The 21,405-nt window shown below is 40.4% G+C and overlaps 1 protein-coding gene across 1 annotated transcript in view; it reads right to left on the bottom strand.

Annotated features, from left to right (window-relative positions):
* Positions 1-21,405, bottom strand: part of CWC27 (CWC27 spliceosome associated cyclophilin) — a 228,923-nt gene that overhangs the window by 18,116 nt on the left and 189,402 nt on the right. The window contains exons 12-13 of the mRNA XM_084628358.1: positions 11,069-11,178; positions 6,484-6,587 (exon numbers count right to left, since the gene is read on the bottom strand). Coding sequence (XP_084484484.1) covers positions 6,484-6,587; positions 11,069-11,178 — 214 coding nt within the window. The remainder of the gene's footprint in view (positions 1-6,483; positions 6,588-11,068; positions 11,179-21,405) is intronic.

The raw sequence follows: 21,405 nt of genomic DNA, 5'->3' as shown, positions 1-21,405 counted from the left end.
TTTTGCCAAACAGAGTAGAAATCCCCTTCTTTCCAATGTGTTTTTAATACAGATCTCTGGCATTAATTTATTCTTTAAAGGGGCCTGTAGCAATCAAAAGAAATATTTTGATAATTCCTTTTTTAAAGGTAGCTTGGTAAATCAATGGCCTTAGCAAGAGAGATCCAATATGGGGCCTGATTTTCCAGTCTAGCCAAGGTACCTTGGCTTCAGTCTGAAAAGGAAGGGAACAAACGTGACTCTAATCTATCTTTGTGTTCATGAACTGGAACAACATTTTATCTTTGATTCCCCAGGCTAGAGTAGGCATGTCAAAGAGGCCTGGCTCTTCGTTTTCAGGAACTGACTGCTCAGAGCACACATCAAATTGAGCCCCAAAAGCAACATAGGCAAGGGAATATATAGTTTGCGAATCCCACTAGGGTTTTGGCGTGAGTTAGGTGCTGAACTGCTGGGTTCTGTCCAGCTCTAATTAGGACACAGAATGCCAGGAGACACAAAATGCCTAGCAATTTGAAGGTTTGGTTTCAAAGCTGTTTCTCAATCAAGTGGACAGTGCTGAAGATATTCTGGAATCTGTGCTAAGCTAGGTAGATCTTTGTGATAATAGAGCCTGTAACTGGACACGATCTGCTGAGATCATGAATTGTGACTTTTCTAGGTTTATCCTCAATCTTAGAGATTGAATGAGCTGTCCATGTGTTGCACAGAAAAGACTGGAGCTCTTCTAGCTCTTCTTTGCTTTTATGAGCAATATGGAAAGATGTGGACACCTTGCCTTCTTAGGTGAGTTGCTGCCACTTTAACACATTTGTTAAGTTCTTACAGAGCAGCAGATAAAAATGAAAATTGGGCTAATTGAAATTTCCTCCTGCAAAACAGAGGAATTATCAGGATTACTCCCTACAGGGAATGGTGGCTCTAGACCTGTAATTGGACTCAGAACCTGTGATGGAGTATGAGGAGACTGAATTAATAGGGCAACACTATAGAGTTCAATAACCAATACCAAGATGTGCTTCTGCCCCACAGAATGTGGTTCCTGTGACAGAGGCTTTCCCTTCAGCTGCAATAGATCTCTTAGCACCAACGGACTCATGGTTCCAGTCTTCTTAGAACCAGAAGAGGAGTGTACACAGTCTTGAGAATGCTGCTGCTGCTATCTTTTCTTCCTCTTCTCATAGATTCTTGGCACCAACTAAGAGCATCTTGGACCAGGGTCTGGGAGTAGTATAGGCCCCTACAAGGTAGTGTCGAAAAGGCCTGGAGAAAGTGTCTTTTAGCACCAGATTCTCTCTCTCTCTCTCTTTTTTTTTTTTAAACACTTTCAGGAGCGTGGAGAAGGAGGTGGAATCAGTTCAGAGTCCAGATCCATCCTACATTTCATCTGTTTCATAACTGGATCCCCTTGACTGATAATGCTTTATCCTCAGCTCTCATGAACTTTGGTGCAGGCTTTGGTGCAGGTTGAACCGAGGAGCACAGGCATTATTCCATGGCAGTTCATACATTGAAATAAGGTCTTTAATGTAGCTGGGACTTGATCCATTAATTGCCTTGAAAATTAGGACCAAAGCCTTGAACTGTCATTGGAAGCTGACTGGGAGCAACTAGAGGGACTTGAGCATGGTTCTGATGTGCTCACAGTGGCCTAATCAATGGAGACGGTCGGCAACCACATTCTTTACTAGCTGGAGCTGGTGCATCATCTTTACATTCAGTTTCAGGCATTTTTAATTACAGTAATCCATGGTAGTGGAGATGACAAATGTATGGATCACTGTGACCAGGTCCTCTTCTGCTATCTGGCTGTCCAAATCAAACAGACCCCAATGCTTCATAGCACTTTGATGAATGGGGGCTGTATGCCTTCCATGGAAGGTGGAAACAGCTTCTTGGCTAGTTCTTGAAAGCATTTCCCCTTCTGACTGCTGTCACTTAACTCTTGCCTGGGTTCAGCTTGTACCAGCTGCTCTTCATCCGTAAACTTGTTTCTTGTAGGTGATCTGATATTTAGAAATGGTGGTGGTTGCATCAATTGACCATGAGATATATAGCTCAGTATCAGCAGCATACTATTCACAGCCAAACCCAACACATCTCACTATCTCTCCCGGTGGTGCATGTAGATATTGAGGAGAAGAGGGGATAGTATGGATCACTGTGGGACCCCACATATGAAGGCCTTTAGAGGAGGAGGAGGAACAGTCACACATCATCACTCTGTGGAGAGGAACAACTGAAGCCAATGTAATTGCCTTTGTTCTATCTACTGCTGTACCCTTGATGATCTTTGAGAGAAAAGAATGAAGGCATAGCTCCGCCTGCTCCCTTCTAGGGCAGGGGTGGCCAAACTTACTGGCCCTCCGAGCCACATACAACAACCTTCAGAAGTTCGAGAGCCGGGGCACATCTGCCGGGAGCCGGGACTTGGGGCTTCAGCCCCACTCCTGCTGTAGCCCTGACCCCCAGCAGGTGCTGCCTGCTGGGCAGAAGCCCCAAGACCCCCTTCCCCACTGGGCAGAAGACCCTTCTACCCTGCTGCAAGGCAGAGGTCCTGAGCTCCCCCCCAACAGTCTGGTAGGTGGAGAATGGAGGGCTGTGGGGGGGCTCTGCGAGCTGCACTTTAATGGTAAATAAGCCGCAGTTTGGCTGTCAGGCCTTCTCAAGGGTCAGCAGGTAAGTCAATAGGACCTCATGATCAATGTTATTGAGGGCAGTTGATAGGTTTAATATCGGCATGGACATCTGATCCTCATATACCACCATCAACCAATGCAAAAACTGCAGTCTCTGTGCAAACCACCAAGTCTGTACCTAGAACCACCTACAAGCTTCAGCCAAAGCAATCTGACTTAGGCATCTAGGTGCTATGAGAGTTTTCTTGCCAAAACCTAAAGCACAATATGGCCTATTGACTTCATAGATATGGTCATAAGAGTACCCTTTCTATCATTATGTATGGTGTATTAACATGTAGTAGAAGATTTTTTGAATTATATGGCTACAGATAGGGTCCATTGCTGGTTGTAAAAATTTGAGACTCCTTGAATTTTGTAGAGAAGAATGGATTCTGCTGCTCCAGACAGCACATGTAATCACTGCCACAGAACGGTCATAAAATTATAGGGACCTCAGTATATGTCCCGGTAAGGATTCCTAAATTTAAAATTAAAACTATATCACATATTTCTCTTTAGCTTTCTTAACAACACTTCTTCAACTGCCTTGTTAGACAGTAAAATCTGGTAATAATTATCAAACACCATGCACACTATTTACAATAGAGTCATATTTCTTTTATTTCTTTTTTTGCATAAAAAAGTAGAATGCTGCTGAAAAGTACCCAAATGTCTGCTGTGCTCCATGCCAATACAGCAGCTCAGCCAAAAATGCAAAGAGAAAAGTTTGCCAAATAAAAGGAAACATAACAAATTGGTAATGGTTTCTATCTTGACAGAAAATGAAAATTATGCCTCAATGTGTGGCCACTGATGTGGACACATAAAAATATCTTAGAGACAATAATTTTACCTCAGATAACACACCCTGACAGTAGAGCACAGCATACTGGCTAGCTTTCACTTCCCTTAAAAGCAGCAACCATGACCGACAAAACGGCCTAGGAATGCCTATCACACAAGCACATGCCATGCACTCATAATATTTACTACAAATCATCTTAAGTACAAACACTGCTTTTTGAGGGGTGGGCTGCAAATAAGAGAGAAGGAATTTTTAATGTGAACTTGCCACAATTGGATCAAATCACCCAGTCCAGCTGAGGACACTGAAAGAAAAGAGCAAACCTTTCTCCCAAAAAACCGAAGTTTAATTTTAGTTTCCAAAACACTCTAGTGTTTGTGTATATATACAGTTTATATACTGCTTAGGGCTTATCTACATTGCTCCACTTTGTGCACTACAGGAGTGCAGACTCTGCCAGTGCAAACTGAAAGGTTTATGTATTATTATGGGCCAGGATCGTATGTAACTTCTTGAGGCGGGAGATGTGACAGATGTGAGTCCAGGGGTTTCAAAGGACTACACTGAACCATGTGCCAGACAAGAAACACACTTTTGAAAAAGAACGTGTTAAGTGGTTTTTCTGGGAAATATGTAGGGGGAAGTGAATTCAAATGCTCCAACCTTTTGAAACTATGCCCTGTGGAGAGGGTCTTGTCTGCTGATTATCTGTTACCGAAGACCAAGTTCAGAGGCCTGAGCTGTATAAAAAAATGGCTGCTCTGTTCAGCTTCGGTTCTGGTTCTGAATCTGAGACAGTTATAAACTTATAACCATGGGGAAAAGCCATGGATTTTGAAGGACTGACACCTACCACAGTCCCAGGATGGAGTTGGGTTGACTTCTGGTAAGCTTCTTAGCATGTGTGGAGGTTATTTTGTGGTTTAGTATGTTTTCCTCTGTAATGCTTTCACCTCAAGAATAAACATGCTTGCTTATAAAGAGCTGTTGTGTGGTAAATTATAACTACAGGCAATTGCGCTGTTCATTACCTCTAGAAAAAAAGCAAAGCACAAACACTGGCCTTTTGGTGGTCTGGCTTGCTGGGGATATCACAGTGTAGGCAAGGAATTGTGCAGACTGGAAAAACCCCAATCAGGAGGGATAGAGGTGCAGGTCTCTGCCCAAGAGAGGTGACAGCTGAGGAGCCGGGAGCCTAGACTGGGAGCCCTTGAGGGACCATGGAGAGGAAATACAGATGTAGTTGCTCTGAACTGTGACGTATATTTACACAAAACTGGTGTAAATTGTCATTGCTCCTTTTAAGTCTGTGGAGCTATACCGGGGTGGTCAAACTTATTGGCCCTCTGAGTGCATACGATAATCTTCGAAGTTCGAGAGTCAAGGCACACATGCCAGGGGCCAGGGCTTGGGGCTTCAGCCCCGAGGGAGGTGCCTGATGGGATGAAGCCCCGAGACCCCCATCCCTACTGGGCAGAAGCCCCTACCCCACCACCCCGCTGCAAGGCAGAGGTCCCAAGCTTCCTCGCAGTCCCCTGGTCTGGAAGATGGAGAATGGATGGGAGCATGGGGGGGCTCTGTGAGCCGCACTTTAACGGTAAAATAGCCGGCTGTGGCTCATGGGCCACCGTTTGGCCACCCCTGAGGTATACACTCGCTGAGGATGTGCTTCCTGGCTTATTAAACTAACAAACTTAGATATTTCAAAAGTACCATTATGTCAAAAAGCATGGAAATAATCATAACAGTAAAATGATACTGGCTCATATATTTCTGTAGAAGAAATGCCCCTTGTGAAGTGAGTATATGGTTCTGGAAGTCAGGACTTCCCAAAGTCAACAGTAAAGCAAAAATCAACTCCCAGTGACAGGAATGGAAAATGCAGTAGGAATGGGGCATGCCAGTGTGGCTCCTTCTGTTAATATATTTATATATCTTGCTAATACATGGTCAAGATAAATAATAAATATGCTATTACACAGATTGGCATAAGCATAAATACTTTACTCATATAGACATAGTATATAAAGGAGTGATGAGCAAAAGTTTCACATGAATATCTAAAAGTTAGAAGGTTATTCTTACTACCCATAATCTGACAGGTCCTGGCTCTCTTCTTCCTTGTGTCACACCTCATCCCTACCAGTAGGTCATGGTTCCCCTAAATTCTGATGCTACACACCAGCCTCTTCAAAGGGGCATTGTCTGCTTTTCCCTTCTTTCCAAAGCAGCAACAAGTGAGTAAGATATTGATCTCACTTAACTGAATCCTGCTATACTAGCTCACTGCAAAGTTGGTGGCTCTGTAGCTTCTGAAAAGTATGTTTCAGAGTGAGTACGATTACATTAGCTATGGAATTTCAGATGCAGGTAATGTAAACTTGCATGGGATTAAAGTACAGAATATCACTAAGGGCTTGTCAATGCAGTGATTTAGTGCATGACAAGCCAGGGGGTGAATCTACAATGCTCTAGCCTGCTCCACACTAAGTGGCCATGTGTTCCTTGCACTAAAAGTTCCCTAGTTTTTTCAAAACAGCAGTAGATCAAAGCATACTAGGGAACTTTCAGTGTACAGCAGCAGGATCCACATAGCCGTTTAGAACATGGCAGGCTAGTGTGCTGTAGACTTCCACACCGGCTTGCTGTGCATTAAATAACTGTATAGACATGCACTTAATTTGAAGGAAACAGAATCTCAGTTGAGGTGCTACTGGTTCCTGCTACTTACTTTGGGGAGAGGGTGACTGGCAAAGAAAAAAGAACTGCCTTGATGCCTCCTGAAGATGCCCTGAAGTAGGAATAGGGAAACAGACTGTCTGACCTTCTCCAGAAGAGAACCTACCACAACAGGTAAGTGAGATGGGGGGGGGGGGGGGAAGACTTACTAAATTGAAAAAAGGTTCTGGTTCAGAGATGGGTGAAAATTTGGAGTAGGCCTTATTTTTCGCTAATCAGATTTTCCCTTCCCTAATATAATGCATTAAAAATCCTTACCATCCTTCATCATCCTCTACTTCAGGTTCAGACATTTCATTTTCAGGAGTGTCTGCTATTGCCTGAGTTAGCTTTGATTTGAATCGGTCCAGCAGCGCCAGCGTCTGAAATGAAATATCTTTTGTTTTACTGAAGTTTTGTAACAATAAAATACACAATACACTTATGTTTGGATTACTTGAGGAGTAGTCAGTTGACGTGGATAAGAAATTGTTCAAAAAACATATTTGAGGAAGATACTCCCACACAGTTCACAAATTCCCCGTCCCCATCAGTGATTACCATGTTGCCTTTTTGACATGACCACATGATGCAAGTGTTGGGATGCAAGGTGCGGTGTAACCAACTGAATGAAACCATTGGCTTTTAATGTGGTCACTCAAGGTCATTTCCTATAATTTTAACAAACAATAGATAATAAATTAATAATCCTCCTGCAAAGAACAACCTCCAGATAATTTATGAAAGTGGATATAAACAAACTATATATTGCTATTAGTATATGAGTAAGAGTTATAAATATTAATACCTAGAAGTAATGTAAGGAATTTATTATAGGTTATGAAATTTCGTCAGTCATCTACAATGTCTTAAGCATATTTACTTAAAGGAGCAGTTACTTTCTAAGAGTAAGATAAACAACACAGACTACTGAAGACAATTTTACTGTGGAGATTTGTCATTTTTCTCTAGTGAAGAAATCAATGAAATAAATTAAAAATAATTCAGGCTTTGATGTCCTAACTTCGTTGACACTGACATACTGTATTTTACAGTGCAGATACAACTTTTCCAATTCTGTACTAACTTTTCAAAAAACTGTAACAGTATGTGAGCGGAAATATTTTGTGTGTGTGTGTGTATGTATATATATACACATATATCTCACAAAAAATTCTCACAGCAAAATAACTGACCAAGTATTATTATTTTAACAACTACAATTGGTTAATAACTTAGCTAGGTTAATAACTAAATCACACAGTGTTTTAACAGCATGTGCTGCAAAGAGCCACAGGAGACAGATTAAAGAGCCACCTGCAGCTTGCGAGCCTCAGCCTGAGTATCACTGCTGTAACTGTACTGATACAGTATATCATAATCACAGTCACTTACAGCTGTTATTTTATTCTGTAAAACACCTCGGTATGACTGCTTTTATTTTTTAAATCTAGTTCTAAAAGTAAAAAAGAAAACTTTTTGAAGTCTCTCCCCAAAAGTTAAAAAATGGGAATCAGAAACAGAAAATATAACAAATGTGCAATGTAGTCAAGTTTCCTTGTGCAAGCAACCTTATCTTTGGGAACTTCCTGGCTTATGAGTTCTTTCACTACTTTAGTGTAGCATTAACAATCGGTTTTTTGTTTGGGAAGGGTGGTTGCATTTAATGTCCATATTTTCTGTTTAAGAAAAGGGGGAGGGGAAAGAGAGAAGAAAAATTTCAGCACTAATGATTTTGCAGAGCATAATAGCTCCACAGTTTTCTTGAGGGATGAAAACAAGTTGCTTCCCTCCTCCCACTGTGCGAGCAGGGGAAAAGAAAACCCTTGGCCACTTTAAGGGTTGTAAAATTCATTTTGTTGCATTAGCAGATATCCAGTACAGGTTCAACAGGGGCTCTGGCTCCCTCATAAACTGGAATTAGAAGTGGATTAGGAGAAGATTAGTTGGTGTTGGTCCTGCTTTGAGCAGGGGGTTGGACTAGATCAGTGGTCTCCAAACTTTTTGAATTGAGCACCCCCAGGGCCAGCTCTGGGGAAGCAAAAAAAAAAAAAAAAAAAGAAGAAGAAGAAGAGCTGCCAAAGACGGAGCAGGGAGAGCCGAGCTGCTGCCGGCATGCCGCCGAAGAATCTAAGGTCCAGGAGTGCTGCTGCTGCCGTGCCGGTGGCACTCCTTCGGCAGTGCTCCTCCTGCAGTGCACACCCCACTTGGGAGACTACTGGACTAGATGACCTCCTGAGGTCTCTTCCAACCCTAATCTTCTATGATTCTATGAGACACCTCAAAGAAGATGGGAAAGGAGACCGGGGTGCCTCACGTTTGGTACAGCGAGGAAACAATCCCCTTTCCCTCACCTGTTAACCCTCTGATGAGGGCAATGGCATCTCAACAGCAGTATTGAGACCCAGTAGAAGGGAAAGGTGTGTGTGATATGCCCTTCCACTCTGGGAATGGTTTTCCAACCAGTTATGCACCCACCTTATAGTAGCACCATCCTGTTTATTTATGAGAAGGTCAGGCTAGACAGTATCAAAGTCAAGATATACCACATCTACTGCTTCCCCCCCATCCACAAGGCATGTTATCCTGACAAAGAAAGCTATCAGGTTGGTTTGACATGATTTGTTCTTGAGAAATCCATGCTGTTACTTGGTAACTTATCATCTTGTAGGTGTTTGCCAATTCATTGCTTAATTATTTGCTCCATTATCATTCTGGGTGTTGAAGTTAAGCTGACCGGTCTGTAATTCCCCAGGTTGTCCTTATTTCCCTTTTTACAGATTGGCATATTTTCCCTCTTCCAGTGTTCTGGAATCTCTTCCGTCTTCCATGACTTTTCGAAGATAATCACTAATAGCTCAGATATCTCCTCAATCATCTCCTTGAGTATTCTAGGATGTATTTCATCAGACCCTGATGACCTGAAGACATCTAACCTAAATAATTATTAACTTGTTCTTTCCCTATTTTAGCCTCTGATCCTACTTCATTTTCACTGACATTCACTATGTTAGACATACAATCGCTACTAACCTTTTTGGTGAAAACTAAAACAAAAAAGTGATTTAGCACTTCTGCCATTTTCACATTTTCTGTTATTGTTTTTCCCCCATCACTGAGTAATTGGTCTACCCTGTCTTTGGTTTTTCTCTTTCTTCTAATGTATATTTTCTTCTTACCCTTTATGTGTCTAGCTAGTTTAATCTCGTTTTGTGCCTTGGTCTTTCTAATTTTGTTCCTACATACTTGTGTTATTTGTTTATATTCATTCTTTGTAATTTGACCTAGTTTCCACTTTTTGTAGTATTCTTTTTTGAATTTCAGATAATTGAAGATCTCCTGGTTAAGCCAGGGTGGTCTCTTGCTATACTTCCTCTCTTTCCTACACAGTGGGGTAGTTTTCTTTTGTGCCCATAATAACGTCTCTTAGAAAAAATGCCAACTCTTGAACTGTTTTTCCCCTTAGACTTGCTTCCATGATATCTTACCTACCAACTCCCTGAGTTTGCTAAAGTCTGCCTTCTTGAAATCCATTATGTTTATTGTGCTATTTTTCCCTCCTCCCATTCCTTAGAATCATTAACTTTACCATTTCATGATCACTTTCACCTAAGCTGCCTTCCACTTTCAAATTCTCGACCAGTTCCTCCCATTTATCAAAATCAAATGTAGACCAGCCTCTCCCCTAGTAGCTTTCTTCACCTTCTGAAATAAAAAAATTGTATTCAATACATTCCAATAACTTGTTGGACAATCTATGCCCTGCTGTGTTATTTTCTCAATAGATGTCTGGGTAGTTGAAGTCCTCCATCACTACCAAGTCCTGTGCTTCGAAATTATTTTGTTAGTTGTTTAAGAATAAGCCTCATCCACGTCTTCTTCCAGGTTAGGTGGTCTGTAGTAGACTCCTAACCTCTGTATCCAAATAAATACATTTGTAAAGTGTAATGTATGCATCTTGGATATATGTTATTTTCTGCTTCACAGTTTCATGTTTTAAAATTTTCCAAATTTTGTTATCTAAAAGCCACATCTATTTTAAACTTAGCAAAGCACATTTATTCACCAACCAAGTTTGATTTTGCAATGTTCTCTCTTTTTTGTTATAGCTAAGAAAAAATATTCTTTCTACATTAGAGAAAATATATTTTTGTCCATTTCAAAACTACAGCATGGTTGTAATCTCTTGAAAACTTAATAAAAAAGTCAATTTTGGACAGAGACCAAGCATGTAACAAATCAGGCCAAAAGGTAAATGTTATGGAGAGCAGGGGAACATAAGGAAAACTTTTTGCAACAGTAGTGACACTGGCTGTGACCATATGCACTAAGCGACATTTACACTATGAGCTAGGGGTGTGATTCTCCTGCTCACATACATATATTTGCACTAGTGTGAGTAGAAACAACGGCGTAGACATGATAGTATGTGTAGCAGCAGCGGAGGGATGGCATATCTGTAATTTTCACTCCATGCATCTGAAGAAGTGGGGTTTTTTACCCATGAAAGTTTATGCCCAAATAAATCAGTTAGTCTTTAAGGCGCCACCAGAGACTCCTCGTTATCTATGTGGATAGCCCTTCTCTCCCGAATTTTTTTGGGGGCAAACTCATGGCATTTTCAAGCATAGCAATATTGATGTTCTGACTGAAGAACTGACTGGAAACTTCACAGACTTTCCCAGCACCTATGGCTGAATAACCCACATAAGGGATCACTGAGTCCTCTTTTTTAAAGAATTAAGCCAACCTTTTTCTTGGAGTGAGATTTTGTGTAATATAATTGAAGAGATAAGAAACTTTTCCAGAGTTTTCTGTGAAACAGATTTTCCTTAGTGTCAGTTTTATTATTTTAAGCAACTACCTGATCTTCACGAGAAATCCCTTTCTTTGGTTGCTGCTTCCGCAGATCTTCATACTTTTTCTTCTCCTGTAGATATTCTGTAACAATGCTGTTTGGATCAGTTTCTTCCTCTGAAATAGAAAACAATTTTTTTGCTAAACAAGTGCAGTGAATGTATACTTTGTGATTTAATATCAGTCTACAGGCTTGTCGTGTCTTCTGAATTACCAGACAAAACACCTTATGAAAAGCTTTTGGATATATAACTTCCTCACCATTTAAGTCAGGGGTCTCAAACACGCGGCCCAGCCCTGCCCCCACGCCACTCCAGGAAGTGGCCAGGAACTGGGGGAGTGGAGGCGGGGCACAGGGGTCTATGTGTTGCCCAGGCTGCTCCTCACAGATCCCCAGGCCTCCAGGAGCGGCACGGGGGCAGGGCATGGAGGGAGCCAGCCTGCCCTGCCCCCGGTGCGCGCTGGGCCAGACCGGCCCCCTGAACCCCTTCTGCACCCCAACCCCCTGCCCTGAGCCCCCTGCCGCACCCCATACCCCTCCTGCACCCTGACCTCCTGCCCTGAGCCCCCTGCTGCACCCCACACCCCTTCTGCACCCCGACCTCCTGCCCTGAGCCCCCTGCCACACCCCGCACCCCTCCTGCACCCCAACCCCTTGCCCTGGGTCCCCTGGTGCACCCTGCACCCCTCCTGCACCCCAAACCTCTGCCCTGAGCCACCTGCCACATCCTGCACCCTGCCCCCCTGCCCCACCCTGCCCCCCAACTCTCTGAGCCCCCTGCCACACCCCTCCTGCACCCTAACCCCCTGCCCTGAACCCCCCATCGCACCCTTCTTGCACCCCCTGGAAGGGAGGGGACCCAGGGCAGGGGCCGGAGGGAGGGGATGGAGTTGGGGTGGGGATTTCAGGGAAGGGGTTGGAATGGGGGTAGGGAAGGGGTGGGACGAGGCAGGGCAGGGGCAGAGCTTCACAGAAGGGGTGGAGTGGGGGCGGGGCCGGGGCAGCGGGAGGGGATGGTCAGTGGTGCGGCCCTCAGGCCAATGCACCAGTCCTCATGTGGCCCTCGTGGTCATTTGAGTTTGAGACCCCTGATTTAAGTCTTTTGCTGTAAGGCACTCTCTCCACCCTCAAATCATTTTTGTGGTTCCAGTTTACCAAATGATCCCGCTCAATCTATATGACTGCCCTGTCCCCCTCATTATTTACCATTCCACCAATGTGTGCATTATCCCAAATTTCATCAGCAATGATTTTATATTTACTTTGAGATCATCGATGAAAATGTTGAATAGCATCAGGTCTTGTCCTGATCCCTGTAGGACCCTCTAGAAACCCATTCAATGATGATTCCTCACTGACAACTACTTTTTAAGGCTGGTCAGTTTGCCAGTTCTTAATCCAATTAATGTACGTTATATTGAGATTGCATAGTTCCAATTTTTTCTTCAGAATGTCACGCCGAAGTCAAATTCTTACAAAATTCTAAGTATATTACATCCACACAGATACCTTTGTCAACCAAACTTGTAATCTTGTCTAAGAATGAAATTAAGTTTGTTTAGCAAGACCTGTTTTCCATTAAACCATATAACTGGCATTAATTATATTCCTATCCCTTAATTCTTTATTAACTGAATCCCATATCAGCTTGTCCATTATTTTGCCTAGGGCTGATGTCAAACTAACTGTTCGACTGTCCCTCAGGTCATCCTGCTTCCCCTTTTTGAATACTGGCACATTTGTACTTTTCCAGACTCGGCTTACAATATAAAACAAGTGTCTGAGACAAATTAATAGAGAGAAGGGGTGGGAAAGAAGACAAGAGTAAAAGAAATAAGATCACACTGTTACACAGATAACTGACCGCCCTAGCCAAAAGTTCCTGATTGTTTCAGGTGTTGTGGTAATGTTTGTTTTTTTACATAGATAATTCAGTACAGGTTTGCAAAATAATATCCCATATGCAGCAGATGAAGTTTAGAAGCGAAAAACCTGTTAGACTAGATAATCTATCTCCCTGCCAATGACAATGCAAAGTGAAGTTTGCATTCACAGTTCAGATCAAAGCATCCAGCCCAGCATGCTTGATTTGATCCCGCAAACCTCTGAGGTCAGTAACACTGGCTACTACTGTTTTTCACAAAGTACAATCCTACAACAAAATGGAAAGCATACTGGATAAGCACAACCAAATTCAAAGTACAACAATCTTTTGCTGGGTGTCAAATTTAAATCCTTTGAGAAGGTATTCAAGTAGCCATACCACCTGTCTGATTTTGCTGCTCACTGGTTCTTGGTCTTTTGAGAGATTTAGTCACCTGGTTTAATAGGTTTTTTACACATCTCCCTCCGTACCTCAATACATTTTCATTTCCAGCCAAAATGAACAAGCAAACAGCTTGAGAACAGCTGGGAGGCCTGACTGCCTTTCATTATTGTGCATCTGTGATATCAGGATTAAATCCTGCCTCAGGGTCCATCTGGAATGCATAGAAATGTAGTGCTGTTGAAATATTTCTACATAGTGCAAAGAAAAATTAACAAGTAAAGACATCACAGTTTGGCAAACAAAATGCATAACATACATTTTTGCCCTATACAGTGGACTTTTAAAGACAATTTTGTAAAGGACAATCTTTTTATTAGGGCTGCCATGGTGAAGAGGGGGAAGTTACTTCCTCTATCAAAGATGTCTGTGAAAGTCTTTTGTGATATGATAATTGGAACTTCTATGGCAGTAATAAGGTCTTGTCATTTAGAATCTGTTCAAATTCAACTGTCTTTTTGCTAGATTGTATGATATGATTTACAGTCATATTTGAGGATTTGTGAATGCTTTGTTACCAAAAGTTTATACACACACCATCAACAACTATTTAAAACAATCCTTAGTTCTTGACTGCAAAGGAAATGGCTAACTTGTTAGAATAACTTTCAAAGGATTCCTAACTATCTAGATAAGAAATACTACAAACAGATTACAATTCAGGTTCTGCTTCTCTGACTATGAAATGGGATGGGCTGTATGTGGAATGTCCTGCAGATGAAAAGAAATTTCTATCCCCTGCATAGTGTAAAAATTCATTTGGACCTTCTGCAGTGCGGCATGTGTGGGGAAGGAAAGGCTAGGCTATGGGTGTTCTGGGGGAGAGGCAGGGTTTGGGGTTCCATTGCTACTTGGTCCTCTTGTCTTCCGTTCCATGGGGGATGGGGCTGCAGAGCCTACTTCAGCCAATAAACTAGACCAGGTTTTGTAGCCACTCTGTGGCTTGAGGGAAAGGATTTCTTCACCACAGGAGCCTTCTGCATCTGCCTAGCATCTAACCTGGCTAGTCGGCTGGCTGCTGGGCAGAGATTTTAGCTTTCAGGGCAATCAGAAAAGTTCTGTTACAGTATTTAGAACCCACCAGAAAGAGTGAACAAATTCACACAAAATCTGTTAATACAATTCAACTAAAAAAACAAACATAGCAAAATAAGAAAAGAAAAGAAAAGAAAAGAAAAGAAAAGAAAAGAAAAGGAGAAATATGGGTATCCAGATGACATGCCTTATAACTAAAATGATCAAGGCAGGAGCAAAGAGAGTAACAAATTAAACTGGTATAGTACCTGTGCATAACTCTTTACTAAGAAGCAGATCAATTGTGATATTTTTGCTCTCATTATTGATACTCTATAATTCAGCTAATTTATGCTGATGTATCTATATGCTAATTTAAAATCCTGTTGTAGTATGAATAGAAATTCTTATTCTAGGTCACAGAGGTTTCTAACATTTTTTAGTTACAAACAGGTAAGTTTTTTTCCCTTCCAGGCCTGTACAGCTTTACTCATGATACAAAGACTCCCTGGTTTTAGGTGAAGGTATATGAAAGAGTCCTTACTTTTTTTTAACCCTCTAAAACAGTTCTAAAGGAGATTTTCTGCACAATATATGTAATAATATCAGAATACATGATGGTATGTTATGGAATACATGTTTTATTGACATTCATTTGGAATGACTGTATAACTCCTCACATTCATGGATATTTGGTTACCTGCACGCAAGCTTATAGGGACAAAATAAGAAAGGCTAAGCCACAAAAGGAGTTACACCTAGTAAGGGACATAAAAGACTATAAGAACTTCTTTCAAAACATTAGAAGCAAAAGACATGAAGGAAAGTGTAGGTCCTCCACTCAGTGGGAAAAGGAGAGCTAATAACTGATGAAATCAAGAAGTCTGTGTTGTTTAATGCCTGTTTTGCTTCAGTCTTCATGCAGAACAGATAATCAACACAATTAATATTAACAAGGGGGAAGGAACACAAGCCAAAATAAAGAAAGAACAGCTTAAAGAATATTCTGATAAATTGTTGGCAGGGCATGATGAAATTCATCCTAGGAACTAGTTAAAGCAATCTTGGAACCATTAGCAATGATCTTTGAGAACTCCTGGATGATGTGTCCAAGAGGACTGAAGAAGGGCAAACATAATACCTTTCTTTAAAAAGGGGAACAAAGAAGACCCATGGAATTATAGACCAGTCAGCCTAACTGCGATACCTGGTAAAAGACTGAAACAAATTATTTAAACAATCAATTTGTAACACTTAGAGGATAATAGGGTTATAAGGAATAGCCAGCATGGATTTGTCATGAACAAATCATGCCAATCCAACCTAAGTTCCTTCTTTGACGGGTTTGCTGGCCTGGTCATAGGGGGGAAGGCGTAGACATGATAGATCTTGATTTTAGTAAAGTTTTCGACACAGTCCTCATGACATTCTTTTAAGTAAACTAGGGAAATATGATCCAGATAAAATTACTAGAAGGTGGGTGCACAATTGGTTGAAAGCCATAGACATTACTATAGAACAGCTTTAGACAGAAATTCTGTGCTTGAACAACAAGCATATAGCAGTAGGAATATTCTACCAACCATCTGACCAGGATGATGATGGTAACAGTGAAATGCTCAAGGAGATTAAACAAAAAACCCAATAATAATGGGGGATTTCAACTATCCCCATATTGACAGGGTACATATCACCTCAGGATGAGATGCAGAGATAAAATTTCTAGATACCATTAATGACGGCTTCTTGGAGCACCTAGCCTGAAACCCACAAAGGGAGACGTAATTCCTGATTTAGTCCTAAGCAGCGCATAGGATCTGGTCCAAGAACTGAATATAGTTGAACTGCTTGATAATAGCAACCAACATCCTTGGGGGGGAGGGGGGGGAATTACCAAAGAAACCTATCACAGTAGCACTGAACTTCAAAAAGGAGAGCTATGCTAAAATGAGGAGGACAGTTAAATGGAAATTACAGGGAACAGTCACAAAAGTGAAATGCCTGCAAGCTTCAAGGAAACTTTTTTTAAAACATCATAACAGAAGCTCAAACTACATGTATACCACAAATTAAAACAGTAAGAGTAAAAGAGGCAGATAGAGACAAAAATATAGCTTTTAAAAATTGGAAGTCAAATCCTACCGAGAAAAATAGAAAGGAACAAACTCTGGCAAGTCAAGTATAAATAAGCAGGCCAAAGAAGAATTTGAAACGCAACTACGAAAAGACAAAAAACTAACAGCAAAATTGTTTTGAAGTACATCAGAAGCAGGAAGCCTGCCAAACACACAGAAGGGACACTGGATGATTGAGCACTCAAGAAGAAAAGAAATACTAGTGGCACCTTAGAGACTAACCAATTTATTTGAGCATAAGCTTTCGTGAGCTACAGCTCACTTCATCCAATTCAGCTACTCTGAATAAGAGTATAAGGAAGTGAGCTGTAGCTCACAAAAGCTTATGCTCAAATAAATTGGTTAGTCTCTAAGGTGCCACTAGTACTTCTTTTCTTTTTGCGAATACAGACTAACACGGCTGCTACTCTGAAACCTGAGCACTCAGGGAAGACAAGGACACAGAGTAGGAATAAGCGGTCAGTTTTTACAATGGACAGAAGTAAATAGTAGGATCCCTCAAAGATCTGTGCTGGGACCAGTGCTGTTCAACACATTCATAAATGGTCTGAAAAAGGCGATGAAACAGGGAAGTGGCAAAGTTTGGAGATGATACATTACTCAAGATAGTTAAGTTGAAAGCTGACTTTGAAGAGTTATAAAACTAGGTGACCGGACAACAAAATGGCAGATGAAATTCGAAGTTGATAAATGCAAAGTAATGCACATTGGAAAAACATAATCCCAGCTACACATACAAACTGAAGGGATCTAAATTAGCTGTTACCACTCAAGAAAGAGATCTTGGCATTATTGTGGATAGTTCTGGAAAACAGTTGCTCAATGGGCAACAGCAGTCAAAAAAGCTAACAGAATGTTAGGAGCCATTAGCAAAGAGATAGATAATAAGACAGAAAATAATGCCACTATATGAATCCATGGTATGCCTGGGTGCAGTTCTAGTTGTCTCATATCAAAAAAGATATATTAGAATTCAAAAAGGTTCAAAGAAGGGCAACAAAAATTATTAGGGTTTCCATTGGAACAGTTTCCATTTCAGGAGAGATTAAAAACACTGGGATTGTTCATCTCAGAAAAGAGACAACTAAAGTGGGGATATGATAGAGGTCTATAAAATCATGAATGGTGTGGAGAAAGTTAATAAGGAAGTATTATTTACTCCTTCCCACCATAATACAAGTACCAGTGGTCACCGAATAAAATTAATAGGCAGCAGGTTTAAAACAAACAAAAGGAAGTACATCACACAATACACAGTCAACCTGTAGAATTCATTGCCATAGGATGTTGTGAAGGTCAAAAGTATAACTGGGTTCAAAAAAGAATTACATAAGTTCATAGAGGATAGGTCCAACCATGGCTATTAGTCAAGATAGTCATTAGTCACAACCCCATGCTCTGGATATCCCTAAACCTTTGACTGCTAGAAGCTGGGACTGGATGACAGTGGATGGATCACTTGATAAATTGACCTGTTCCGTTCATTCCTTCTGAAGCATCTGGCACTGGCCACTGTCAGAAGACAGGATACTGGGCTCGACGGACCGTTGGTCAGCATGCCCATTCTTATACTCTTATTCAGAGTAGCTCTCAGTGGTTCACTGTCGAACTGTGAAGACCTATCTTATGGGGTTCCACGGGGGTCAGTCCTGAGTCCAGTACTATTCAATATTGTCATAATGACTTGGATAATGGGGTGGAGAATACGCTTATAAAATCTGCAAAAGGAACTAAATTGAGAGGGGTTGCAAGCACTTTGGAGGACAGAATTAGAATTCAAAGCAACCTTGATAAATTGTGAAATTGATCTGAAATTGGCAAGATAAAACTCAGTAAAGATAAGTGCAAAGTATTTGACTTAGAAAGGAAAAATCAAATGCACAACTACAAAATGGGGGAAAACTGGCTAGGTGGTAGTTCTGCTGAAAAAGATCTGGGTGTTACAATGCATCACAAATTGAATATGAGTCAACAATGTGATAGAGTTGTGAAAAAGGCAAATATCTTTCTGGAGTGTATTAACAGAAGCATCTTATGTAAGACGTGGGAGGCAACTCTCCTGCTCTTTTCAGCACTGCTGAAGCCTCAGCAATAGTAATGTGTTCAGTTAATTCTGGGCAGCACATTTTAGGAAAAAAGTGGACAAACTGGGGAGAGCAGAGGAGAGTAACAAAAATGATAAAAGGTTTAGAAAACCTGACTTGTGAGGAAAGGTTAAAAATGGTCATGTTTAACCTTGAGAAAAAAAGACTGAGGGAGGGATCTGCTTACAGTCTTCAAATATGTAAAAGGGTGTTATAAAGATAATTGTAATCAATTGCTCCCCACGTCCACTAAAGGAAGGACAAGCAATGGGCTTAATCTGTAACAAGGGAGATTTAAGTTAGATGTTAGGAAACACTTCATAACTATAAGGATAGTTAAGATCTGGAATAGACTTCCAAGTGAGGTTGTGGAATCCCCATCATCGGAGGTTTTTAAGAACACGTTGGACAAACAGCTGTCAGGGATGGTCTAGGTTTACTTGGTCCTGTCTCAGAGCAAAAGGCTGGACTTGATGACTTCTTTCGTGTACCTTCCAGCCCAATATTTCTACGATTCTATGTTTACCTTGCATAGTGATGACTAATTTTAGTCTTAAAATTTCCCAAATTCGTAATGGGAGCTTGTTTTTATTAAAATATGTCATCTTTTTGCATCAATGTGATAATTTAGCTTAAAATGTCATAAGAATTAATAAACAAAAAGTTATTTGATCAAAGACACTTCCAATACAGCACAAAATAAGCAAAAAAAGACCTATTAGATTGGGCATAGCTATTTAAAAGGCCAAGTTAAACAAGACACAATTAGGGCTATTTTGTTCCTTATCCCACAAATTCAGGCTCATATATATGAATTTAAGACATGTAAAGGCAGTCCTAATTATGTCATATAACCTGTCTACAGTTCAATTTCCCCATCTGTAAAGCTGAGACAAATTATATTTATAAACCTTTATAAAAAGCATTGAGAAACTAGGGGTGAAAAACATTATATAACTGCTTATATTATTATTATATTGTTATTATATTGTTTTATTTGACCATTTAAAGAGCTAATCTCTTACTATTATAGCTGTTTTTTTAGTTACAGTGAAATGTCACATATGGTTGATTTGTTAGCTTTTAAAATTTGCTTCTTGGTACCAGGGAAAATGTTTTTCATTATTTTTATTTATATAGGCAAGTGGTTTTCCAGAAGTATATGAGAACAGGGCCCCTACCATGAAGAGCTTACAATTTAAACAGTTCCAATGAAGGAAGGTAGAGGGTGTAATGAAATAAGAGTGATTTACTAACAAAGTTTAGCATGCATCATATTAACATTTCTCTATTTATTTTAAAAATAGAACTAATTTAATTTATCCTTTTTTTTCTTTTCAGGGAGGAGTCAAGTTATTCTTGAAATAAATGTGTAGGCAGGCGGGAGGCAAAGATAATGACAAACTTTCAAGTCTGAGAAATTGGTAGGAAAGTAGAATGGCCAATAGTAACAGGAAAGTAGAAAAAGAAGGATTTGGATGAAAAGGCAATTGTATTACATATTCAATTGGACATATGTCATGTGAATGAATGAATTAGGACTGATTCAGGATTAAGGGTATCATATAGAACATTGTTATGGGAAGTTAAATGACAAATATCTCATTTTTATTTTGAAGGATTCCAGCTGTCAGAGATATTTCACATCTTTGTCTCAACCCTTTTTACTTTTTCATTTAGTACTTAAGACTAACATACAGGATGCTGAATGATGTTGCCTGAAGGCACCACTGCTCCATCTGTTGTAACTACTGTTCTGTAGTTTGATGGTCATATTGACAACTTTCCTGTTTTGTCCTGTCTCCCAGGCTGAGGAAGCTACAAATCACATTCTCAGTGTTGTGGCAACAAGCAAAAAACCCCTCAAAATTCTTTACCATAAACAGATTTCTTCTTGCCAATAAGGAAAAACACCGAAGTAAAGTAATATTATCTAGAATAGCCTAAGGCTACTCTTTATATATCCAATTAAACAGTTTGTTGTAGAATGTCAGTGTGACAAATATGCACCTTAATTATTCCAATTGTTTGGGTACATCATTTCTATGATATTGATTAATAACAACGGATAATTTAATAGTGTACAAAACAAAATTAAGAATATTGATCAGTATCTTCCTTTTTTGATTTGTACAGCTAAACTATTTTTTTCCTTGGAAGATACTCAATGACATGTGAAATGTCTTAAAACACTTACAGAATATTTAACAGCCGTGAATGAGACTTTTTTTCAAGACTGTCAGTTCCAATAATGAACACAAAAATAACCCCCTCAACTCTCCAGACATCTGTAGCAGAAGATCAAACAGAATATAATTATAGGGAAAAGTTAGTGCACTAGGTTTCAGATAGGACAAAGACCACTGAACTGTAAATCTAAACCAAACCCTGACTGTCAAGCCTTTTGAATGAATGGTAGAAGACTTAAAAGTCTGACAGCTGTCTTGAGAAAAATTGTACTTTGGAGTCAGAAACTGTTCGATTTACTCCTCCTATAATTTTCACCCCCCCCCCCACTTTTTATTTCCTCATTGTTCCAGCTAATATGTTGAAGACTAATAGCTAATATCTGAACAGTCCATGCCCCATCAGAGTTACAAAGAAAGATCTGGAACTGGAAATCTAGCATATAGAAAGATCAGAAAAAATTAAGGTATAATAAAACCCAGAAATTAAAGGGGGTGGGGGAGGGAGGGAAGGGAAATTGCAGCTGAACGGTATAAAACAAAATCTACCAGAAACTTCATGCACTATGAGATGGAATGAGCTGAACAGAGTAATGAA

Source organism: Lepidochelys olivacea (genome assembly GCF_965140295.1).
Source record: "Lepidochelys olivacea isolate rLepOli2 genome assembly, chromosome: 5".
Classification (NCBI taxonomy): Eukaryota; Metazoa; Chordata; order Testudines; family Cheloniidae; genus Lepidochelys; species Lepidochelys olivacea.
The sequence above is the reverse complement of the archived record's forward strand: the minus strand, read 5'-3'. Positions and strand labels throughout refer to the sequence as shown.